This window comes from Passer montanus, unplaced genomic scaffold (genome assembly GCF_014805655.1).
Source record: "Passer montanus isolate IOZ18808 unplaced genomic scaffold, ASM1480565v1 scaffold10, whole genome shotgun sequence".
Classification (NCBI taxonomy): domain Eukaryota; kingdom Metazoa; phylum Chordata; class Aves; order Passeriformes; family Passeridae; genus Passer; species Passer montanus.
Window position 1 is genome coordinate 37,417,233 of NW_024356505.1, and position 26,865 is coordinate 37,444,097.

General features: G+C 42.2%; 1 protein-coding gene across 1 annotated transcript in view; it reads right to left on the reverse strand.

Annotated features, from left to right (window-relative positions):
- Positions 1-24,162, reverse strand: part of DPP6 (dipeptidyl peptidase like 6) — a 537,867-nt gene extending 513,705 nt beyond the window's left edge. Inside the window, exon 1 of the mRNA XM_039712329.1 lies at positions 23,949-24,162. Within this exon, the coding sequence (XP_039568263.1) occupies positions 23,949-24,005 (57 nt within the window). The 5' untranslated portion in view covers positions 24,006-24,162. The remainder of the gene's footprint in view (positions 1-23,948) is intronic.
- Positions 24,163-26,865: the final 2,703 nt, after the last annotated feature.

The following is a 26,865-nucleotide window of genomic DNA, read 5'->3' on the forward strand; positions in this document are numbered from 1 at the left end:
CAAAAATCATGCAAATGTTAGAAAAGATTTAAGTAGGGCAGGAGCAGGACTGAGGTCCTGATAAAGTGCTAGCCAAACTCCAACCAGGCTTAAGGAAAAGGGAAAAAAACTGTATAATTCTGGATTAAGTCCCTTGTAGTAAGGGAAAAAATGACCACAAAATAAAACAGAAACTCACAAGCAATTCTACCTATGATATTCTTTATCAAAATGTCAGACAGCTCACATTTCTCTTTAAATTTAAAAATAAATAAGGAATAAATCTGTGTGTGTGTGTAAAGTATTATTATTATAAAAGTAATACAATATTTTCATCAAGAATGGGCTCACATCGTGCAATGTACCAGAAAGAGCCTGTGCACCAGAAATCCCAAATTTCAGAGAGGAGACAGCACACAGACATGGACAGACAGATAGGAGAGGAACAGGGAAAGGAATGAAGGATGGTAAGGAGCAAAAATAAAAATAATTTGAAGGATGATAATGGATGATAGTGAAACAGTTAGCAGAAATGCATACATGGGGCTCCTCTCATGCAAAGGAAGAAAGTGAGTCCTTGCTTGAAGATGTATGTGGGTAAATGGCTCCCACATGTGCACTCACATCTTGTGATGATGGCTCAAACTGCTCATTAGCTGTTTTCATTGCTGTTTTTCTTTTAATTCTTGCACACACAACAATAATACTGAAAGGCACTGAAGGATGCTAAGTCTGGACCTAGATATAATTTTTTTCTGCCCAGCTTCTTCTACTGACACTGCTTGCATTCCACTGCCACTTATGCTCTCACAGGATGGGTGTTAGCTCAGCCTCCTTCGGGTCACCCCAGTCCTCACACACCTGGGGTCATTTCCCCAAGGAGTCCTACCCCTCATAGCAACTCATGAAACTTTACAAATTACCTGCTCACTCTAAAATGAGCAAAACCTGCTAAAAAGTACACACTTCCCTTTAATATTCTGGTCTTGAGGGCATGAGTGACAGGCTGTGTTCCAAAAGGTCCATAACCCTGCCATGGCACAGCCAATGCTCACAGTAATAGCTGCTCCTCACCCCTATAAGAAATCAACCTTTCCTTCCAGAAAGGGTGCCCACAAGTTCAAAGAAAGAAGCAGACCCCTGATGCTCCACCATGATGTTGTTAGGAAGGCAGCATGGTCTAGATGGCAGTTTCTTTGATAGAAATTTCTCTGCTGGGCTATTTTCCAGAAGTCTTAAGCAGGATGCCATAACTTCTTTATTTGTTAGTTACTCATAGCCCTTAAAATAACATTGTATTGCTGTCTGGAAGAACAAAGAGAAACTGAAAGAGAGGAAAACATTGGCTCCCTGGGCAATGGAAGTACTGAAGTCTTGTCTTCTGTGGCTCATGGTGAGATTCTCTGATGTCTAACAAGATATCAGCTCCTGCTGATGCTTCTTCCTCGTCCATAGCATTCCTATGTCTCCTTTGTACAATGCCTCCAGTATCTCAGTGAGTAAATCCATACTGCAGGCTTTAATACGATGGAGGCACAAAAAGTCTCTCTCCTTTATGAAGCCATTGATTTTCATAAAGCTTGTCAGACCTTTCATCACATCTAGCTGATACTGGTTGGTTGAATCAAAAAAGCTACTGGAGAGAAGCAGAAGCACACATTGTGCACTCACACACACATTGTGGTCGCATAACACCTCGTTTTCCCAGAAAACCAGGCTGGAGATCTTCCTCTCTCTACAGGCCATTGAGAAACCACTTCCAACAGAATGAAATTGTTCCCACTGTACCACAGAGGAAAGTTCTCAGCACGTACTCTCTGCTAACTATGCTCAGTCTATGCAGAAACCACCAGCTCCAGGCTCTGAATTAACATGCAGACCAGCAATACAAAAACCCAGTCTTTTCTGCAGTTTCTATTCATCAGTTCAAGCAGGGATGAATGTACTTTATTTTTCTCCCCAGATGGTTGGAAGCTGCAAAGTAATTTAGCAGCCTATGTTCTTCTGAAAAAATTATCATGCTTTTTCTTTCCTGGGTGACTTCTTCATCCCCTGCTGACTAGCTTAATGGTACTGAGAGTTATGGAATGATATTGTTTTTATTATGTGCCTTTTAAAATTGCATTTTGACACACAGTCTATCCATTCATGGGTCTTTAAAGAAGAAGCTTTGCCCAAGTGCCTGCAACATCCAAGTAACAGAATGGTTACCTTGAAAAGACACTGAAAATAAGCCAAGGTACCTTTGGGACAAGAATGCTCATTTTCAGTCCTTTCATTTTGCCATTCTCTAAAGAGGCCATGAAACTACTTACTGACTTGTAAGAGTCGGTAAAGTACTTCAGAAGAAGTTTTCCTCTGGATTTTAGTCCTGGCTTGGAGCTATACAGAGAAATCAGGAAACTGTGTGATTCTAAGAGAGCTAGTTCTCTTTACTAAAGCCTCTCAAGTGCTGACATTTCCTGCCCCTTGTCAGCCAGCAGCACTGGGCATGGCTGTGAGACTGGTCCCTTGAGGATAAAAAGGGAAAGGGCCACATGTCTCTGTAAATAAACTAACCAGAGTCAAGGGCCATTTGTGGGCCCTGGCCCTGAGTCCTTTACAGATTTAAGCTGTTAACAAATCACCTGCATGGTTTTGGCCCTTGGCAAGCCCTGCTCCTCCAAGCAGCCGCTGGGTGCATTGGGAATTCACAGAGCTGCTGGCCCATTGCCAGAAAGCAGTTGTCATCCTTTCTGGGGAGGCAGTGGAGATGCAGGCAGCATGTGCCAGGTGGCCTCAGAGCTGTCCCAGGCACACTGAAGCTGCTGGAGCCAGGGCAGCCCATCAGCCCCAGTGAACAGCAGTGTGCAGGCTGTTCTGCATGGGGACATCACGGGGACATCAAGGGGACATCATGGGGACATCAAGCACCCTTGTCCTGCTGCCTCCCCGTGAGCCCCAGGCATTGCAGGAGGGAGCACTGTGCTGGGGGTACCAGGGACACTTAATTCAGCCCACTGACACTCAATCCAAAGGCTGTTTCTGGAAGCTTACAGGGTATTGGAAGAGCGCTCTCCCATCAGGAGTGCAGCCAGGAGAGGAACAAGTTGTTCTTCAGTGGCACAGGACTTGCAGCCAGCTGCTGGCACCCAAACCTCAGGCCACAACAGATAATTCAGTCTCCTGCTGACACAGAGCTAGCAGACTTGGGCCAGAAGGGATCAGAACTCATTTAAGGTGATGGCCATCATCTTGCCTAGCACACTGGAGACTTGAGACAAGGCCATGCCACCCTGGTTCATGCCAAGACCCTCAACTGGACCAGGTAGCAGCATCCATGTTTCTCCAGAGCACAGATGAAATCTGTTCTGCACACTCACAGGGACTTTTTCCTCTGCAGTTTATGATCAGCTGGAAAGAGTCCCCTCCTGGCACAGGAAAACCTCCCACCACAAGAAGCAATCAGGTGTATAAGACCTCCCCTAGCAAGCTGTTTCAGGGCACCAAGCACAAGCATATCTCCTAAATGTTCCTGAATGTTCCAAGCTGCTTCTCCTTGCCATTTCTTAGTCCAACAGCAGCAGCTAGAGGGACCTGGATCTTCCCATTCATCCACTGGCAAGAGCTCTCAAGATCAAAATCTCTCAGGGAAAGGGAGGTGGGGCTGTGCCTGCAGCCTTGCAGAGAGGAGCTGCTGAGCAGAGCCAGTGCTGCCCAAGCACTGGGAGTTGGGGATCCACAAGCCTTTCCCCACCTTCTGCCACTAACCTGCACAGAGATTGTGAGCAAAGCACTTTGCATCTCTGATTCTGCGTTTCACACATTATCTGTTGTTTATTTTGGGGCATGATGAGCAGTAGGGATGTCTAGCACACATGTCAAATACAAGGCTACTGTGATTAAAACACAAACCAATTCTCTGAGGCATCTCCTCAAAAGACACTGAATTTTTGCCTCTTTCTCTCCAATACCACTTTTCCTTTGGCTTATCTCTATTCCTGTTCATTTGCCTTAACCACAGAGGCCAGAATGAGATGATGTTTGGGAAATGTTCTGGCATTATTTAAAGATTTAACTCTGCTGCAACAAATCCTTTCATGCTTCTGGTTGCTAATTACAAGCAAATACTTTGATAGCCATGGAAATTACTTAACTATCCTTCCACCTTTCAAACACTGTGCCAAACTATGTATAAATACACATCTTAATCCAGTTTGATCACAACCTGAAATGAATAAGCTAAGAATACGCTCTTGCAGCTTAACACATGAAAGCTGAAAACATTTTCTTACTATTTGGGACCCATTTCTATTTGAATTAATGAGCACAGTGCTACAAATATCTAATTTCCATGAATTTCAAACAATGTGGGAGCACATCTGGGATGCCAGTATTGGGGAAGAAGCATCTTTGCTTCTTTACTGCAGCACATCAGTGACATTTTCATCTGAACTCGAGTCCCCAGTGACTTTTTCCTGCCAACTCTTGACACTCTGGAAAATTTGTAGCCATTGACCACTTCTGCTGGGAGAGACAATACAGAGCCTGGAAAAAACCTCACAAACCCTAATCTGCTTAATTAACTGTGATAGAAATAGTATTCACATGAACCAGTGAAAAGAATGGAATTGAACCTATAAAAAAAATCAGCTTTTCTGTTAGAAAAGACACATTCATTGTAAGGAAGTATAATTCTCTCTGTATTAGGATGCTTGACTTTTATCTGTAGTATATTATCTTTCTGAATGTTACTATGAATGTGCTGCCTTCTACAGTGTTTTTGTTTTATCTGACAGCTCATTCAGCTCCCTGATAGCAGGCTTTGCATTTTGAGTTTGAATATGCCTCTGCCACACACCTACAGCTTTCCATCACAGGGAATAAATATATTTATTTAATTTTTGTCTTGAATTTTGTTTTGTGTAATGTTGTTTTCTTTGGACAGGTGTGGCTACATTTGTGCTAAATCTCTGTGGCCAGAAATTAAGATTGGGAATGTTGAGGAATTCTGCTCAGACCTAGAGCTGAGACTGAGGATGGATGGATGGATGGATGGATGTAAGTCTCAAAACAGCAGTTCCTTTTGTTTATGGGGATGGATTTTTTTTTCCTTTGAATGCACAAGCAGACAATTGCCTCATTCCTTGGTCAAAGTAGTTCTAGGATCCTTATGTTATTTAACAGGATCTGGAAGAGGTTTTCCACTGGAATAGATTTCCACCAAGAAAAGCCTGATTGAGAAAACCAGCTCTGTTTATGCAATCATTCCAATTTTGACAAAATTTTGGAGGAAAGATAAATTCTGACTTTTTATCATCTCCACTCTCAGCAGTTGACTCAGGTACAAAAATCGTGCAAAACTGAAACCTCATCCTTTATGATTTCCACATATCCTGGCTCCTCATGTAAAAAATTTGAATGAGCAAAAAAAGAGCTGTATCCAATGACACCATTAATCATTTCTGCATTCTGTGGCATGAGACTTGAAATGTTTCTCTCTCAATGTTGTGAGAATAAAAACCCCTCACTCTGATACTACAGCATTAAATTTCTGAGCATGATGGGCATGGGTGGCTTCCACATGTTCCAGTGTGCTTAGAGCCAGGGAAATGCTGAAATAAAAACTTTGGGAATGGTCAGTGCTCTGCCTGCAAATACTTGAAGCAAAACTGGGCCAGCTCAGCCAGCCCTGAGTCACAGGCTGAGGCACTGCACTGTTACAGAGACACAGAGCCCTGTTCTTTCATTGGACATGTTCATGCATGGGCAACCTCTGCTGCAAGTGCAAATGCTGCAGCTCCTGATTCTTCCTGCAGCTTTCAAACAGGAACTGAAAATTTTCTATTATGAATGACATCTGCTTAAATCAATGAATAAAACATGCTTGAAACTACTTCCTGGAAAAGGTGACTGAACATCCAGCCTTTGGTCCTCAAATTCCATCTGTGGAAACAAAGAGAACAGGGAGGGAGGAAGGGAGGAAGGGAGGAAGGGAGGAAGGGAGGAAAGATTTTGCCAAAGAAACAATGTCTCCAGGTCCATAGTTCCTGAGCAAATAATCTTCATAATTAACCACCACAAATCTCTGTAACTGACCTGCAAAACCATACTAATTAGTAAAGTGTGTAGCAAAGAGAGTTTTTGTAGTATCAGACATTTTCAAGGGAGAAAATACAAATAACAAAGGACAAATAGCAGAGATAAAAATTTCTCTAAGATGATGTAAGGAGGGCAATGTCCTCTGATTATCCATCCATCCATCCATCCATCCATCCATCCATCCATCCATCCATCCATCCATCCCTACTTGAACCACAGTCAGAGTTGGTCTTGATAGTGAATTGGGAATCAGATCCCTGAATCTGTGACATCTTAGCTAAATGAGATGAAGGCTTGACTATGCACATATAATCCCTTACACATAACCATTGACCATGTCTGAGACAAAGTCTGGATCTAGCTGCACCTAAACCCAACTTTGAGGAGGAGTTTAGAATGCCAGAGGTTTTCTCCTGAATCTCATTACTTAACAGGAGGGTCTCCATGACAGTTTTGTTCAACTCTGTCCCCTTGCAGTAAATAATCAAGTGTATCTTGCCACTGAAATTTATACAATTAAACACCATAAAATTTTCAGTTTATATCAATAAATATATTGCTGCTTCTCTCTTATGAAGGAAATTCATTACTCCATATGTGAGATATGAAAAAAAAGAAAAAAAAAAAAGAAAAAGAAAATTAGGAATAATCACAGATCTGAGAATAGAAGGAGCCAAGTTGTTCCTCATCTTAGGCTGCAGTGAGGAAGCTGCTTAGGACCCAGGATCAAACCCCAGTGCCCTCAGCCCAGTCTGCTGCAGTGGGAGGCTTTAAGCTCTGCCTGTTGACCACATTTTCAAAGACTGATCTTTACATCTCCTGATTGTCTTGTCTGAACTGTACAGCACCAGTTAATTGCCTCTGTCTGAAGTAGCCTCCTTAACATATAAAGTTTCTCTACAGCTTTTTCTTTCTGCAGTGCACTGTCAAAGGAACTTTTCAATAGAATTACAGAAGTAACTGAAAACTAAGGAGGTTGCAACTTGAGCATTTTCAGATGGGAAAGATCAGATTAAATGGAGCCATGGTAAATTAAAAAAAAATCTAATTAGATAATTCCACTCTTAAAAAAATCAGCATATATCTTTTGGTTAGGATTTTTAAGGCGCGATATATAGGTACCTAACTTTGCTAAATAAATGGCCTCATTCTTCTTCTGTTGGGACCTAAAGCCTTTATAGAAACAGTCCTTTCACAGAGAGTCTCAGGTTGGAAACAAAACCCCTCAGATGCGAAGACTGAGTCAACAGGTACAAATATTATCTATTCAACCTGCCAAAGAGAGGCCAAGACCTGAGTTGAAAGCTGAAGAGAATAAAAAAAAGAAGATGGCTTGACACTGGTTCTCATCTTGAAAACATGCAAACCTACCACAAGTGCTAAAGAGATCAGCACAAACTGAAATTAAACTACAGCACAGCTTAAAAAACAAGGGTCAGGCAAAAATGGAATAGTCAGGACCAGCTATGTTTATTTTCCCTAGGGGATAAAAATATAATGTAACTTTCCCATAACACAAAAAATATTATAGAAGTTAAAGAAAAGCACAGATTTCAGTATGCAGTTTATTATTACATCTGAGGTTCATTACAAAATAATTCATATTCTGCTGCCAAATGATAAACAAAATTGCACAGAACAGTCCTGATTTTCAGCCAGGCTTAAGACCTGTTCAGAGCAGGTAGAGAAGGAGCCTTTAAAGCAGCACAAAGGTGGACAGAGTGATAAATAATGCATGGCAGAAAGCAGCCTCTACTTGCCACTGGCACATGAGGATCTCTTGGCTTGATCCCCTGAAAAATGAGGTCTCCATAACTGGGGTGCTGTGAAAGGGAAAGAGCTGAGGGGTTTTATTCAGCTGGAAATGTGTGGACATGCCCTGGCTGGTGCCCTGTGCCATGAGGGCTTTGCAATGTTCAGCAGCCACCCGGAGAGTAAAAGAACCCTGCTGAAAGCAGCTGCACTGCTGCAAAAATACAGCCCTGCAACTCTTCTTTGGCCTCGAGGTTTGACCCAAATGTGACCCCACAGGGAGGAAAAGGAGTTGCTTTCTGCTGGGAGAGGCATGTCAGAGTTCAGTACCCTGTGTTCCAACACAGCTCAGACATTTCAGCATGGTAACAGTGTTGGCCAGCTGGCCCATCACTGCTCTCTGCCTGTTGCAGGATTTTCTTGGGATGCTGGAAGTTCCTGCCTGCTTGAACAGCCTTACAGCCACCTCTGTCCCCTATGCTCTCCTCAATTTCCCTTGTGATATTTGGCTATACCCAAAACTCAATGTCAAAATATAATTTAACTGCTCATATAACACTCACATTTTCTTCTGAAACTTTGCTGTCAAGCACAAAGGACTTGACTATGACCTTAAACTGGCAGCCAGCTATTGCTGGCTATCAATCCTCGAGTCAAACCCATGCTCAAGTGAAGATGATGCACACCAACAGCACAGCACCGCAGCCTCCTTGTTCTGGATCAATAAAACATGCTCCATGTTCCTAAAGAGCGTGATTTTCTCAGTCTGATCTTTCTCATCTTTATTTGATGGAAGAGGCAGCTTTGTAGAAGCACTGTGCCTGGTTAGACAGCAAAACTTTTTAATGGTTTACATCACTGCTCTAAAAATCTAAAATTCACCTCAAGCCACAGCAAAGAAGGAGGATACAAGTCAGCTTACAGAATATTAAGTATGCATGTATTCCAAAAACTTCCACTGCCCTTTTTCCTTCATGTCATGAAAGAATTGGGAAAGCAGGGATGTTACAAAGAGAAAGAAAACGCCAAAACCTCATGATCAAAGCATTTTAAGGAGCAGCAGAGCAATTGAGTGATTAGCACAGCATGTATGAGTTCAAATGAACAAAAACCAGGGTTTGAGTGAGGAGACGTCAGAGCTCCATTCTAGAGAGGCATTTCTGCTTCCTTTCCCACAAACAGTGCTGGGGAATGCAGGTCCTCCGTGCAGAGGTACCAAACAGCATTCAGCAAAAATCATGGCTTAAAACACCCAAGTCACTACACAGCCCCCTGCTCTTCCTCTCTGCATGCAGCAAACATGGGAATAAAGCATAGAAGGGAGATTCTCAGGGATTTCTCTCCAGGGCTTTGCAAATTAAGGCTAATTAAATATCATAGAGGAGTATTGCTCCCAGCCAGGTTAAGGATTTGTATGTTTATACATATCATGGGCATGTCTTGCTGAAAGCCATCAGAACTGACCAGATGAAACAGGAGATCCCAGAAAATCCACTTTGCAGGCTTGTGACCCTACAAATAATAAACAATTCGGAATATTCTGTATTTATCACTCAGGAGTCCTGTGCACCTCCCAGTTCCCAAAGGGAGCCTACAGAAAAATTGTAGAGGAACTTTTTTACAAGGGCATGCAGTGATAGGGTAAATGGCAATGTCTTAAACTGAAAGAGGCAAGATTCAGGTTAGATATTTGAAAGAAATTCTTTACTGTGAGTGTGGTGAGGCACTGGAACACGTTACCCAGAGAGGTGGTAGATGGAAAAAAAGAGACCCTACAAAGAGCTCCCACCTCCCAAGTAGTGTAAGACAATTGTGCAGGGACTACCAAATGTCATGTTTAAATACAAAAGTGACAAATATTTTTCAAACTCCAGTCCCTGCTGTCCCTGTTTCTCAGTTCCTCTGTCTCTAAAACACTAATATTAATCTAATGTAATTCAATCCAATCTACAGCAATCAGTAATTATCTGTAGCAATTCTCAATAGAGGCTTTGAGGAGCTAAAACATTGCAGCAATGGAGCCCACAGACATATCCCAGCTTATGACTGTCTCTTTTATAGTCCTTATCTCCTCCCTTCTGAGGATAGTGCATCAAAACACAGTTCACTAAGTTCTGGTAGAGTTTTGAAAATTACTTTCTAATGTGTGCATGTTTCCCCTTAGGAGTTGATGTTTTCCCCCCAGGTTTTACAATTATTTTTTTTTACTTGGCCACAAAGTTATTTTTAAATGTGGAAATATACCTTCTTTAAAAAGCACAACTAAATAAAAAACCTCCTAAATGCAACAAGCCAGAGCTACCCACCAGAAAAAAAAGACTAAACCAACTATAGTTCCCCTGAAATAACCTTCCTGACATTTGCCTCTCTTAGAGGTCTAAATATTTTATATCTTCTTTTCTAAATATTAAAGAACCAGGGTAGAACTAAATGCTAAGATTTAACAGTGGGTATAACAAGAGCTGCTGGCAGTACTGAGACAGCCTGATTTTTCTTTACCATCATCCACATGCTGAATTAAGCCCACTGGGGTTATGACAAGAGGACTGGGGGAAATGTCACCATGCTGGCATTTAACCCACCTCAAGGGAGTGGAGAATGGGCCTTGTCTTTGGACACTGAAGTAAATACCCCATCTTTAGTTCTTGGAGTAGTAAGAAGAGGGCAATCTGCTGTGCAAAAATAATACATGGTACCAAGAGAAAGCAGGGTATTTTTCAACAGAAGATCTCATTATTAATTAACTTTATTTAGAACAAAACCTACAAAATAAGGCATGGCCTGAGCAACAAGTGACTAGCTAATGTTTATCAGGGTTCCCAAAGGAACCAGCAGCCAGAGACCCTGACATTGACATCATGCTCACAATTTCTGGCAAAGCATGATTTAACCTTGCCTGCTTTATCTGCATCTGCCTTCTGCTCCACACAGAGATTCATAAATCTTCTGTGCACTGATATCAGTATTTTTGAAATCTTATTTGCCTATTTCAAAAGAACTGGTATCTTCAAATTCATGTGAGCATCCTTTTTCTGTTGGTCCAGACAACAGGCTGCCTCTCCAAGGATTCATCAAGATTGAAATGCAGACATCGATCTCAGTCAGATCAGAATAAACAAACCTTTGCTAAAACCTGAATTTTAGGAAAATAGACCCAGTCTTTTTCCCCAAGCTCTGACTGCTGTGCCTTGTATTTTTATAGATAAATCACTCTCAGCTTTGCCGATTACAGTCTGTATTCAGCCATCCATCTGGACACACAAGAAATGTCCTGGCTCTTGGGAAATGGCAGGCAAGGATTTAATACCATAATTCTACCCACACTGACAACTAGAAACACAGTAGACCAGGCTGATGCTACAAGAGGGATGCAATTTGAGATTAGGATGTCTACATTGGGGTGTTTATATGAGTACCAGGTGTCTAAACTCCTATTAGAGCCAACAGGGGTCTAGTCAAAGGAAATCAATGGAATACAAGCAGCAAGTCAGGGAGCAGTCAGCCCACAGCAGTCTTGCAGGGAGTTTCATCACTCCCTAGACACCACTATGTCCCACTGACTGTAATGGGAGTTTAGCTACTGCCTGTCCAATTCCACTGACTAAATGAAGATATCTAGCATCATTTGAGACATCCCAGCAGCTCCAAGACATTCTGTTGGTGCCAGCAGACACAGCTCAAGAGCTGTGGGATGTTCATGTCCCCGTGCAACAGCAGCTGGAAGAATACATGGCACATCTCACACAGCACTAGTGCAGAAAAATCCTGCTCCTAAGTTACATGTGAGCAGAAATAAATGTCTAAATATTGGTGCTGTAATCCTAAACTGAGTCTTATCCTTTAAGGATCACCTTACATTGGTTTTCCAATTAATACAGAGAGGGAATTTAAGTTTATCTGAGGACTCATTCAAGTCCCTTGCAGCATTTTGGCATTTTTTTACCTCTGCAAAAACACTAGTTATTATCATTTTACTTTTGCTTTTTTTTTTTTTTTGGTTGGTTTTATTAAATGAAATTAATAAATTTCATTTGTAATGCTGTTGTAGAGGTGCTTAGGAGTGCTGTTACAGCACACAGAGAGACAGAGCCAAAATACGAAGATTTGTTGATATTTACACATCAGAAAGGCAATGTCCCTCCAGTGATGGTCCAGTGTACCCTTCTGACTCATCAAAAATATCTCTTTTTTGGCAAACACCTGGCCTCCATAGTGGTGTTGACAAGATCAGGTATGCTGGCTTTCAGATGACACACGGGACAGAAGATAACTTTTCTACCACTCAATGTAAATATATACCTTTGCTCTGGTAACACCTATATTTTATTACTTTATTGCTGTATTTGGGTGCATCATACCCTTCTGACTCATCAAAAATATCTGGTTTTTGGCAAACACTCTCACCTGGCCTCCATGGTGCTGTTGACAAGATCAGGCATTTCAAATGACACACGGGACAGAAGATACCTTTTCTACCACACAATGTAAACATGTACTTTTGCTCTGGTAACACCTATATTTTATTACTTTATTGCAGTATTTGGGTGCATCTGTGCATTTCAGCCTCTGCAAAGTACAGCTGCTTCTCAGGTAAATACAGTCAGTGTTCAGATGAATGTTTTTACAGTGTTAGTTAAATTGCTAAGTCTGGAAATGACAATGGTAGGACCACAGTGACATTTGGTCCCTTTTCCTAACGCTTTTTAATTTCTATTTCCAAAGCATGAGAGTACAAATGTATTTGGGTGCATCTGTGATTTCAGCCTCTGCAAAATACAGCTGCTTCTCAGGTAAATACAGTTTTAGTGTTCTCAGTTAGTGTTCAGATGAATGTTTTTACAGTGTTAGTTAAATTGCTAAGTCTGAAAATGACAATGGTAGGACCACAGTGACATTTGCTCCCTTTTCCTAACGCTTTTTAATTTCTATTTCTAAAGCATGAGAGTACAAAAATGACAACTTCCATTGAATACAATATTGAATTTTTTTCCCTGAATGATGTCCATATCAAAATCCAAATCTAACAAATGTTAACAAAGAAATATGAAATGATCTTTCAATAAAGGATAAGTAATTTATGGTAATGTCCCTACAAACTATAATTTAAAGTGCTACAGACCTCATTTTTGTACAATCTCTAAAAGTTTAAGCAGCAGGAACTATCATTCTTCATTACTGATTCTTCAATAAACTTTATGGTTTACACTGGAAAAGCTTTAGAGGCAATTCTTCCATCAGCACACAAGAGATTTAGGAATGTTGTTTTTGCTGGTATTACTGGAAATTAGACATGAATATATTTCCCCTTCTTAAAGAAAACAGGACAATGTCCCTCTCTTTCAGTTAGTCCATATCAGCTGCCAATCAGAATTTCTCTGGTGAAAAATATATGTTGTAAAATATAATGAAGCTAAGGCAGGAAAGAATGTGAGGAAGGTTAACTGTTGGAGATCCCAGCTGTCAAAGGAAGTTTCAGCATTTTGATCATAATTCTGTGATGGTGCATAGCACTGATCACTTTCCATTACAATCATAAAAAGCACTGATTTTTTCTTTAAAAAAAGGATAAAAAAGAAAAAACCCAACAACAAATTCCTGCCATAACTAAAGAGATTGAGGGTTCATAAACAACTTCTTTCCTCCCTTCTTCCTTGGCTAATATCTTCATCACTTCCACTGTGATCATGCATGGCCAAGAATTCTCAATGCAGCTTCTGAATGGCAGCTTGAAGTACCTTCCTAAGAGCCACCACTGCATTTTCAGTGGCCCATTAAAGATATCTGTGTTTCAGTCCAAATCAGCCCTTTAGTGTCCCTGAGCTGGGCAAACCAGTAAGGCAGTTTATTTTTTTGTGCTATAAATGTCCTGTACAGGCAAAAAAAATATACACAGATTAACAACAACAACAACAAAATCCAGGCACATTTCCCTTACCAATTAATGTAAAGGAAAATCAACTGGTTTTATTCACCAAAAGTAAATTAACTTCTTTGTAAAATGGAGTATTCAGCGCCCTCTCCAGCCATAAAAAGCTTCACCCAAAACAGTAGGAGCAGAGCAGGCGTAGGAAGGAAGCAAGAATGTAGCCTAAGAGAGTGAAAGACAGGGCACAGATATGTTCTGTAATATTGCTTCAGCCTTGGGGAATTCCAACAATATCGAGATAACTCAGATGATTAAATTTGGAACAAGTCAGAAAATGTGAAGGCACAGAGCATGCAGAGATCAGGACCTGGGAAGTTGAAGGAGAGATTTTTAACAGTAAAGAGTGGCTAAAACTGGAGTAAATGACTGAAAAACATCAGTGGCCTCTGCTGGCAAAGTAACTGTGCAGTGGGTGGGCAGAGAAGAGGAGTGGCAGTGAGGCAGCACAGCGTGCCAAGGGAAATGTTTTTTCCCCCCAAGAGGACTCCAGGTGCAGCCCTGGTGTTCCCCAGGTAAGGGAAGCCCCATGACCCTCAGTGAGCTCACACAGATATCACAGCCAAGCACTGAGATGTAAAGGGAGGAATAAAGTCCTAAGCTTGAGGGATGACCATAAAGCAGTGAACGAATTTAAAACGGAAGTTCTTTGATGCAGGAAGCAGTATTCTGCTATCTGGCTGTTCAATTGAATCCCAATATGCAACCAGCATTCCAGAGAGCGCTGCAATAGAAACAACACTGATGTTAGTCCCTGCTGCTGGTCCTTTTCTAGACTTGTACCTATGAAAAACTCTCTGATCCTCCACTCAGGAGAAGTGGTTAAAGCAATGTCAAAGGCTCTGTGTGAGGTCATTACCTAGCAAAATCAGACTTGAATATAAAACTGCACTAAAAATCTGCAAATACTAGGATGGCTTAGATGCTAAGGGAAAGTCCAAGAAAAGTCAAAAGCCTAGAAGCACAAACTGATACATAAAAAAAGAAATTGTATGGTGTATTTGCTCTCCTGAATAGCAGTAAATTACCAGCAGAGCACATCTGTCTGCCATAATTTCAGCCTCTTCCTAGTATTCCAATTTTGGATGCCATCTGCAAATAAGAAAATTAGCTGATTTCAAAATGTTGATGTCCTGCCCTTTTTCAATTTGCCAGCAGAGCTGAGAGGGGCCCAGTGCCCATCATCTTTGTCAGACCCCAAGCTTCTCCCTGGAGCTCTCACAAAGAACAAGCCCTGACTTTGCTGTATTTTACTGTATTTTACTCTGCCTAGTTGAAGACATGACACCAAGGAGAGCTGTACATTCTCTCTTTTTAAATTACCCAAGGTTTTATAATTTTAACAGCCTTCCTTTTAAGTGAACTGAAAAATTGATGTGGTCCCTGCTTATCCTCCATGTACTCCACACCCGCAACACAACTCTGGTTTTTTGGTTACTCTTCCCTCTAAGGCTGTCTTTTGGAGCAAGGTTTGGATAACATGGAACAGGGCTTGTGCAAACAACCATATCTCTGTCCTTCCTCTATCTTTTTTCCTTCATTCCAAGGAATGAAGGGCACCAAAATTTGTTAGATTCTCAGATGTTAAGCAGAGTAACAAGGCCAAAAATAAAGATGGGAACCCCACTTAGTGGATTACCAAGTTATCCTCCTCCACCAAGGAGCTCACAGACCATGCAAGGGAAGTGCTCATCCTTACTTTCACTAAAAAATTAAAGCATGGGCAGAATCTTTGTCCCAGTCTCAGTGAGGTGGAACTACTGCTGACTTTTATGAGTTCACATTAAATCCCCAAGCCCATGCCTACACTGTCAGGTTAAAAGCAGGTTAGAGAAGTTTTTATTGATGGCAGCAGTGTCTGGCCTTGAAAATCAGCTACCACTTATAAAAACATAGCAGTGTGAAAATGAAAAGCCTAAAACACTCAGATATTACCCCAGTGTAACTCAGGGCTTAATGCTGGAATCAGGACATTCCTCTCAAGTGTTTTAGCCAAACTTTATTATTGTAAATGCCATGAAATGCAAATCATCCTTGACTATACCTAGAGAAATACTTCATTAATCAGTGCTACCTGGCTATCAAACTATTTTACTGATTAAAAAAAAAATTCCAGCATGACAATCTGCTTATTTTAAAACTAGCATAAAACCCCACAGTATAATGCAAAGATCATAAACATCAAACTCTCCAGACTAGGCATGGGCAAACTGCATGAAAATAAAGAAAAGCACTAAATAAATGAATGAATGAAACCAAATCACTTTCCTAAGTCTACTTAACAGTGCTGATAGAGAAATAAGCCAAATACATTCTACTGAGCAAGAAATTGACTTTGAAGTTAATCTTTTTTTTTTTTCTATAAGCTAGAGGTCCTTTGTACTCCCATTGAAATCCTGGCCTAAAGTAATCCATATAGCATTCACAGCATGATATTATATCTATTTTATTGGGAAACACAATAATAAAAATGCTAAAATAAATCTTCTTCCTATTATTTGATTTAAGCACTGAAGTATTGAAGTGGCTAAGCTAATTTATTTTGATTATCAGCACATTAGTCTTGGTATTATAAATTAACACCACAATTTTGACAGAGCTTCCACCTACCTAATGTCTGAAAATCTGATTTTGTTTAACCACATATCGCGCTACAATTTATTTTGGAAATTTCAATTAATCAGTTCTGGTCTATAAAAAGTTAATATAAAGTGGTTTGCTATTAAATGACATTGGCAATCACACATTTGCTCTGTCCTACACCAGTTAAAAAGCCATTGCAGATTCCCAGTTATACTGCACAGAGCTCTGGCTGCATTTTTAAAGCACCAACTGTTAGTTAATTTTGTTAGCATAAACACCCAATAAAACTTTATGGCGTGTTCAACTCTCATTAAAGATGAAAAACAGCAGCAGAGCAGCACCCACAAACAAACAGGGATGGTTCTGTTGCTGCTGATGCCCAGAACTCATTCAGATTCAGGGCTCAGGGCTTCCTGTGCCTGAGGACACTGCAGGGATACAGCACAAAATCCCACGCACTGCTGGAAACCCCTGGAGCTCCACACAGCTCTTCCATAAAGCTCCAGGCAAATATTTAATAGGGGAGGAACAGTCTTTCTCCAGCCCCCAAAATAATAGCTGTTGTAAGCAAAGTACACCCTTGCTGGTGCATATTTGCTTAAGGTTACCAAAACCACAGCTCCTTTTTCTCCCCATCACCCAAAATATCCCAGACAGGATGCTCCATCAACACCAGGGCTGGAGGAGCCTGCTGTTCCTCAGGTTGCATCCTGATTCCTGACTCCCTCCTGTCAGGGACAGCACAACCCCTGCCAGGAGGTTTTCTGATCGTTCAGGACATTTACAGTGTCAGCCTAGCCATCTCCCTTTGTCTTCCCATCCTTCAAAGGGGTGTTTGAGCCTTCCACTGAAATTTCTGGCTCTGACCCACCATCATTCTTCTTGCCAAATTTCCTGTTAGGGGGACCTTTATGAGACAGCTGACACTCAGACAGTTGCAGGAAGCTCTCTAGGGAACATGGCTGGAATGAACTGCCAAAAGCCATCAGGTTTACAGGTAGAATTATAGAGCAAGCAGATTTCACTGTCTGAAATAATAGGAAGATCAAATCAAGAAGTTCCCACAGCTGTTACTCCTAAAATCCTTAGGGCTGCATTGCTTATAGCAGTAATATTTCTAAAATCATCTTTCCATTTACATCAGCAGAAGCAGAATTTCTCTCACTAAATTCAGCACCTGTACCAGATAGTGCCCACTGAAAATTACAGTTTACAAGGACATCAGAGAATGTAATAAAAACCAGTTTCAAACATTTTGCTTTAAGTTCCTTGACACATCTTCTTGATTTAGAGTTCACCACTCGAAGTTTTGATGGCTTTTGCCTCTGCAGCATTGTGAAAGCTCCTCCCAAAGGACGTAGAAGACAGAGGATCTTCACAAATTGGTACAGGAGAAAGAGCTAAACACTACACAGTTCCACTGCTTGTGCAAAATGAAACCTTGTTCCTTAAGGAGACAAACTAATATCTGGATCCCTAATGGACAGAGGACCCAAGTGTACAATTTTCTCTCCCTTCTTTGTCCACAGGTTTTTCCTGCTGACACCTGCCCTGGGCAAGGGATATCATGCTTCACAGGGAGGGATATGCTGGTGGGATATGGGGAGCACATGCTGATGAGCCTGTTGGCTCTTAAATGGACAATTTATTTCCTTATTTTCTGTGGCAGAAAAGCTCAACTTCAATCTATCATCTCTACCTAGTCAAAATTTTTTTGTAGTTTACTCCTGGTACTTCACCGCCTGCAAAACCAGAGTAATTCTCTTATTCTTCCTGCTTTTTACTTCTTATTGTCAACTTAAACCATAAATACACTGAAGGCCAAGGCATTTCTGTCTGTGTGGGGTCACAGCATCTTGCAGGTTGGGGCATTGATCTTGTCTGTTTCTCTCATGCAATGCTCTATTAGACCACTCTGAAGGGTTGATGTTTTGAGATGGAAGTGTAATTTCCAAGGGCCTGCCCTCTGACTAAGGCTGGATTTTGAAGACAGCTGACTGATCATGTTTTAAAGCCCTGGCAGCTACATCCAGTCCTACTTTAATACTTATTAAGTGTGGAAGTCAACCTTGCATTCCCACTAGAGCATTAAAATTAGGAAACTCGAAAATACACAACTTAGCTGTGCCCATGCAGGGTAACTTACCACTCACAGTAAAACACAATGTGCAAGTAAAGCTGAACTTGTTTCTGCTTCAGCAATAATACAGAGGAGCCAGCACAGCTTCCTTATCTTAATTTTCTGCATCCAAGAGTCCTAGAAATGCTGTGCCTCTATTGCTTCCATAACTTTGGAGGTATTGAATCTCTCTGCAATTAAACCAACATAAATAAGCAGTAATTCAATTGAAATCAGTGGAATTCATGTGAGAGGAATAGTTCATGTAAAAGAGAAGGTAATTAGATTTAGCCAGTGTAGATGCAATAATCTCTTATTAATCGTTTAAGAAATAAACTATAAAAACAAATCCCCTCATAATCTGTTAAAAGGACATTATGGACCTCTTGCCCACAGCTGTACAATTGACGCCCTGTCCCTTTAGACCAGGACAGCCAGAACACCCTACATCAGCAGTTTGTTTCCCTCGTGGGTTAAATTTGTTCTTTTCAAAACAATGAGAGAGAGCAACCAGGGGTACAATCATAACTGTGTTTTCAGTTCAGCTTAATTGAGTGTGCTTTCCTTTAACAAACACTTTACATTACTGCATTGAGTTGTTTTCATACCCTCATTCTTACATACCAATACTGCTAATTAGGACAATTGTTTCTCCTTTAAAAGGAAAGAAAACAAATAATTTGTCCAAATGATTTGCTGTTATGCTTGAGCATTCATTATTGCTGATTAAAAGTGAGGTTACAGTTATTCAGGTGGATATTCTAACTTTGTTCCACCAAGCTTTTTTTAATGCTTACATGATCAAAGCTGAGAGAGGAAAGGTGGGGTTTAGTATTTGCTGCATCCCAAAATGTGACATGTGTTGACACCAACAAAATCCATGATGGAAACAAGCCCCATTTGTTCAGGTTTGATGCAGATTTATTTCCTCTTACCATACAGGGACTCTCATCACTGCTGTTGAGGCAGCAAAAAAACACTTGTCTCCCACCCACACATCAGGCTTGGAAGGAGGAAAAGGTTTGTGCCTGGCTGCACAAAATAAAGATATAAACGCCTAACAAACACATAATCAACCCTCCAAACAAATAATCAGTTTGGGTATTTGTAAGTGGTGTCATAAGCTGCATATGAGGATGGCAAAGGAGCTGGACTGACATCTCATATGACAACAGGAATCGGGTTTGGGTGACCTGATCCAGAAGACATGCACTGAGTTCCACACAAAACAACTAAAACAGCTGCAATTGTTCAAAAATGCACTCAGGGAGAAGTCAGAAGAGACTGAATAGCAGCAGGGTTGTGCCAAACAACTCGTCCTAATGTACTGCTGAGGTTGCTGTACAGAGCTGGGGGTTTAGACTGTGGCCTCCAAATTGTGCATGTCAGCCAAAGGTTTGGCTAAAGGCATTTTCATCCAAAATAAAGAGACAGTGTGTAGGAGTGTAGGAGAATGCCCCCTAATGACAGAGTGGCAAAGCTAGCCTTTGTCCCCCAAAAAAGGAAAGAAGCCCAGAAGTTTCTCCCAACGATCAGGTGAAAAGCCACCTTATAGGACCCCAGAGGCTTCACTAAAACCTTGGGGTCACCTAATTGGATAGAAGAAAAAAAGTCCTGCCTGGGCCATAAGGTAGAAAACAAGAGAACAAAAGGACCACGAGGCTTTTGTGAACGTGTTTTCTAGCAGGAGCAGACCTCTGTACCTGGCTCGGATTTTCTGTTTATTATTTTGCCTTTTATTAAACCTTTCTTTTTCAAACACTGCAGCAGAAGCCATCCTGCTCATTCTTCACCTCCAAAGGTAATAACCAAGCTATCCTTGGGTGTATTAGGTTCCCTTTTGAAGGCTCATAAAACCCTGGCCCGACAAAACAGAACCTAATAACAGTGGATCCCCCTGTCCCCAGGAGACACTGTGAGTTTCCGTCTTACCCACTCCAAAGAACAGCCCTGAACTCTGCCCCTTCCCCAAAAGGAGAGATGAGAGGGCTCCTGCTGTGGAGCAGCCTGTCTCCTGATGGGTACAACAGTCTCCAGAAGGACAGAAGCTGGTGGGCCTCTGAATCCTCACCAACACTTAAAAGGACACCAGATCCACAAATCCTGCTCCACAGGACATCTCCTTTCTCACTGGGTGAGGATGGGGATGGTTCTTAGATGAAGGACCCCAAGTACAGTTGTTTTTAAAGAAAGTACCCCAAATTATTTATATAGATTTTCCTCCTTGAAGAGAGATGAATTTGGGAGTCCCAACATGAAACCAAGTGCCCTCTCACAATGTCTTCCTTGGTATTTATTTAAGAAAATAAGCTCAATTCAAAACACAATTTCTGTGTCATGTATTGACTGGTGTGGGGCTTTGGACTGATGAATAAAAGCCAAAAGCCAGGAGCTGCAACATGTAGTGTTGAAAAAGCCTGAATCCCCATATGGACTTAGCCCTCATTAACTGCTTCAAGAAATCTGTCAAAATGTGGCAGCTTGGAACTGACCCCCAAATTCTTCTGGCAGGATGTGAGAGGCTTTGCAGTAAGTGAACTTCCTTACCCAGAGTTACAGCCTGCTCCCAGCCCACACAAGAGAGGTGGGTGGGTTTTTTACAGATTTGGGCTGCTCACCACCCCAACCACCCCAACACATCAGAAATCTTCCTGTGACATAGCTTTTCATTACAGCATTGGGGTGAATCCTCTTGCTTTCCTCCCACAAATTATCTTAGGGAAGGCAAAGGGATTAGTCACAGGCAGGAAAAAGAGCATTGGAAGCTGTATGTACACAAACTATTTCTCAAAAATAGTTCTCTCTAGACAATAAATCAGTCTTTCAAAAGCACTCACAAGTGGTTTAGAGCTTCTAGCTCTTGGTTAGAAACAGCTAAAAAACATTACATAGAAATGTTAAAAATATATACACCTTTTAGTGGGCATGCATTACTAGAGTTTGGAATTACAATCAAGCCTATCTACTTAAGCTTTAATTGTATCCCTCCTTTGAAATGCTACCTCCCTTGCTCACCACAACTGAGCACAGCTGTAAATCTTGCAAAAGAAATGTGAAGTCTAAGTGCCCATTGCCCCGCAAGAGGGAAGCTCAGGAGAAGCCAGGAAGAAGAGTGACCTTACCGCACTGAGTTAGCATTTGAGTTGACACAGCATAACAACTTTTTTTGGGGAGGAAAAAAATCCCTGACATGTTGTTTCATCAGCTGTGACAACAAAGTGATTTATGACTAATTATTTACTCAACACACTCCCACCTTGGGAGTACCTCAGCCCTCACCCACGGCTGCCTCTTCGCCTCCATAAACTTCCAGTTCTTCTGGAAGTTCCTTCTGTGCTTCTTCCTTCCTCCCATTCCCTCCCAATCTTTGCACAGCCTGTGATGGGTAAAGGACAGATGCTCTCATAGCAACAACCATGTGGGACAGGGCAGAACAGATTTCTCCGTGCTCCTTCTTTCATTCAGGTATTAAACAATCCTTCTGTATTAAACAATTGATTTCCATGACACTTGTAGCAGCATTACTCTTATTTTGTCAATTTTGGTTAAAATTGGATGCAAGTTCAAAAGTTAGGCGATTAGGAAAGTCAGCTAAATCCTGTTTGTGGTTCTGTTGTTTTATTTTTCATTGAGGTTCTGTTTGTTTGTTAGTTATTCAGAAAAAAACCCCAAACAAATGAAGCACAGATATGAAACATCTGACCAGCATTTCTAATTTCTATGGTTCAGAAGTCAGAGTCACAAAAAACTTGGCTATTCTGTCTCTGTCTACTGCATCAGAGACCTCTTACTTATCAGTTACTTGATTTTTCAGCCCCATTTGATAAACTCTCATTTCTGAACTCTGCAAGGTTTCCTTGAAACGAAATCAGTCATGCATGGAGCTTTCTGTGTTTTAATTAAGTCCTGAAATCATCAATCATTTCAATCTTGTGACTTGAAAAAAAATATTTATTTCCAATAGAAAAAATATCCAGCATTTGAAAATGAGACGAAAATACCTTCAAGGCAAATAAAAATGTATCAATTATCATGTGCTAAGAATATACTCATTTGAGCCCCATCTCTTTCTTCTGCATTAAAGTATTAGGTCAGCAGCTTGATACAATAAATTATTACTGATATGCAATAACCTTAGCTGTTCGACCCAAAACTCAAAGAAAACCAGAAAGTGCAAAGGAAGGAGGCCCAACATTGAAATTACAGGCAAGATCCAGAGGACATTTAATTTAGGGCCCTTGAATTATGCAAAGAGCTTAGGTACGGGTTCAACTTCAAATATATGATTAGTCATGGAGCTAAGTAAATAATTTCAGCAGACTCATCTAATCAGTTTGTTTTCTTCCACAGCCCTCATCATGTTGCATCTTTTAATATTCACACAGCCTTATGATTAGTGGGCTTAATCCTAAAATACAATATGAAAAAAGGAGGAACAACTGTATTCACTGCACAGTAGGGGAGGTATGAAGTCAACCTGTGTGCCTAAGAGTTTGAAGGGTCAGGTCTACACTAACTACAGATTAAGTATACAACCAGGTGAGCTGCAGCACCAGCATCTCAAACAACACCACAACACCAAGTCTAGAGGATGGAACAGGACACCAGTATTGAGATAAAAAAAAAAAAAAAAAAAGCACAGCAGCATGTGTGGTGAAATGTAAATTTTGCACTTGTTTAAGGTGCATTCCATTAGGTATTATAGAATCATATCTCTCTACCAAATACCAGCCCCAAAAAGCACATGAAATCTTGGGGACGGTAGTGTGCCCACCATAACAGAGAAACATAAACACAGAGAAACACTTCAAAGAGTTGCAGAAGAACAACATCAACAGAATTGTCTGCAAGAGGACACATGCATCTGGCTTTACAGCACTGATACTCTGAAACATAAAGTAGTTTTGTAGATGCAAGGGCTATGTTCATCACTACCTAAAAAATATTAATACAAATTTGACCTGGATCAGGTATGAGCATCCAGAATTTCTACTGAATTCAGCAGAGTGCACAATAACATGTTTTCTCTCAGTTATTTATTTCTCATGCTGGCTATGCAAACATGCTGTGGCAAGAAGTTAAAGCGGTGGCTAAAGAAGTACCCGGTCCCACGTTTCACTCCACAAACCCTTACCTCCAAAGCATTTTATCCCGTTTGGAGCAGGTGCACGAGTCCCGACCGTGCCAGCACTTGATGCTGAGAGGCCGCAGCACCCTGAATGCCCGGTCCAGCACCCGCCCGGGTCTCAGCCCGAAGGAGTGACCCCTGCTCAGAGGGACGGAGCCATCCAGAGCCATCCCTGCCCCAGCGCCCCGCGGGACGCGGCTCCACACCCCGGAGCCGCGGGAGCCGGGCAGAGATGCTGAACTTGGCCAAGTGATGGGGGGCAAGCGAGGAGCGCAGGGATGCTTCCCAGCGCCGGGAGGACACACTCAGCTGTAGGTCTGGGGACCAGGAGCAGAGGACGGGGACGGGGCATCCCCGCCGCCCCAGCGAGCGGCCGCTCTTACCTTGGAGCCCTTGCTGGAGCAGCGGACGTGGTTGCTCACCCCGGCCGTCTGGTTCATGCTGGGGCCGGAAAGTTGGGCTTCGGGAGAGACTCTCCGAGGAGCTTCGGAGGGAGGATGGCAGCAGGCAGGGCAGGACGGGCTGTGCCCGAGCCGGGATTGTCACCCCGCGCCGGGATTGTCACCTGCACCGGGATTGTCACCCCGCACGGCGACTCTGCCCCCGTCCGCCGGGGTCTGCGCGCTGGCGGCGCTCCCGGCTTCCCGGCTCCAAAACAAAACCCCAAACACCCCCCCGGCCCCGGCACCGCTTTCCTCCCCCGCCCTCCAAAGCAGAGGCGAGGCGAGCCCGGCTCTGCCCGCCCCCCGCGCTCCGAGGCCGCCGCGGCAGCGGGGAGGGCGAGCCCGGCTTGGCTCGGCACGGCACGGCTCGCCCGCGGGACGCTCCCCGCCCCGGGTCCCGGCCTCGCCCCGGCACCGCGCACTCCTTCGGCATCATTTTATTGAATCCCCCACGCCCGGCGTGGGCAGAGGGAAATCGCGTTAAAGATGCCACAGAGCTGGGGTTTGACCCAGCTCGGGGTAGGGAGTCCAGCTCTATGCAGTGAAAGAAATGCTGGGCAGGTGTTTCCTGAAGGATTTAGGTCCCACTTTTTTGAGCAATTCCCTCTCCAGGTGTGCTAGAGTTCAGGGTTTAGGTTTTGCCTTTTTTGTTGTTTTTCGTCTTGGTGAAATAAGAGCTGAACAAGCAGCTCTGCTTTGCTGGTAAAAAATTGGTGCTTTAAGTTTGTAGGATTTTTGAAAAAAAAAAAAAAAAACAGCAAAACACAAACATAAAATATGTTTGGGATATCATTATTGGGATAGTCTTCCTATCCCCAGTCCACCTCTCCATTTCAGCCCATGAGGCCAAACACCACCTCCTCTTTTATTGGAACAAAAAAAATGGCAAAACTCAGTTCTCAGAGTAGCAAAAGAAAACAAACAAACAAACAAAAAACCCAACATACTGTGTGTTTGAGTAATAAGATGTGGATAGCCAAGGCTAAAAGGATCCACACTTCATCTTATCAAATCAGGGTTTCTTTTGTCTTAGGATTAATCTATCCAAATAGATTGTTTCAAGTATTTTTAAGTTCCTACAGCATACTTAAAAACCTTTAAATAAATAAAACACTTTTTGGATGCTGCAGAAAGAACAGAAATATTTGCTTGTCCTGCCCCAGAGCTTGTGCTGCTTTAGAGGAGCTCAGCTCCCTCTTTTCTGAAGGGCAAATAGCCCACCTTGCACTGGCTGCACCTTCTAGCCCTGTGGCTAAAATAAATGTAAGAACCCCACCATGGAGGCTGACAGCGGAAGAAAGTGTAGCTAAAAGTTAAATTTAGTTAGAGGTACTTGGTTTCAGCTCAGAGGCAGGAGAGAGGATGCAGTGCCACCCTGTGTGGTCAAACATCCCTCCCTGTCAGAGAGCACGCTGGTTTTAAGAGTGGCCATCTAAGGACTGGTTTTATCAGAGAAACAAGTCCCTCTGGGCACGAAGCACCTTGTCAGGGTCAGTCTCTCCTCCTCAGGCAGCTGTCCTGTTGTAATGGCCACACTCTGCTCCTGAATCCTGCAGTGTCAGCTCCTCCTCAGCTCAGTGCTGCCAATGAGTGCCCCTCAGGGACAAGTGTCCCACCAATCTCTGTGGGCAGTGAGTGCTGGCTGCTCTACAAGCATGCTCAGCCCCAAACCCCACATTATCACTATTCCCTGCTACAGATCTGTGATGGCTTTTTACTTTTTTACACTAAGATTTGAAGTTTCCTACTCTGACTGCTCCGTTCAAGTGCTTTGGCCTTCATACCTTCCCAAGGAAAAGGCCTGTTAATAAATCAAATTATAGACTTAGAGTTGCATATTTGATGGGGTCTGGCATCATTATACTCTCTCAGCATGATTGTTGCACAGAGACATGCAGAAGACCCTGGATTATTTGTGACTGTACAACTGAGCAAAAGAAACATGGGGGGAAAAAAGTAGGCAAGCAAAACTGCCCAAGGAGATTTCAAATCCATGGCAAACCCTTCTGGCCACTATATGGAGCACATGAAAAATCTGTACTCTTTTCTCTCTTTCTTGCACAAAAAATATTTTGCATTATACAGATGGATCATGGGAGTGTTGTCACACTGGGTTTCTCAGTTTTGTTGTGAAGCAAAGCAGAAGATACCACTCCATTCCTCATTTCTGAGCAGAAGGCCCCTCTCCATTCTGTAACCAGTCAGAGCAGGCAGGGAGTGTATTTTTACCATAGGGCACATTTTGTCTTATTCCCTGGCAAGAGAGACACGAGGAAAGTCTCCTGGTCTCTCCCACTTTTCTACTTAATGCCTGTCCCATCATGGGCACCTCCATTCTCACCTAAAACCAAAACAAACCTTATGTCTCTGAACTTGCCTTCTTTATAGCAAAGAGCAATTTCCAACTGAGATTTGAGGGAACATTCACAGAAAAAGGATCTTGCTTTCAAAAATGGGAGCAAGCATGTTGATGTTTATTAGGTCTTGAAAGGAAGCCACTGAATGCATGGCGGAAGTGCAGCCTTTGAAATTTGGGAGAAATTGATTCCATTTCAAACTCTGAAAAGATCTCTTTACATGATCCTGGGAGAAAAAAAACAATACCATCTTTCTCATCTTTCAGAGACCTCACTTCTGCCTATCTACTTCCAACTTCCCTAAGGCAGGACATACCTGGGCAAGCCTACAGTGTCCACCATCACTTTGGCCCTTGTTTCAGTGAAGGCCCCTAACTTCTGCAGAAAACCAACAGTGAAACCATCACAGCCTGTAGTTTTTTAAACTGGAGTGGCTTATATATCTAGAAAAGAACAGACAATGCCACAAACAGCACAGAGTTTTCCAGTGCCTGTGAGAA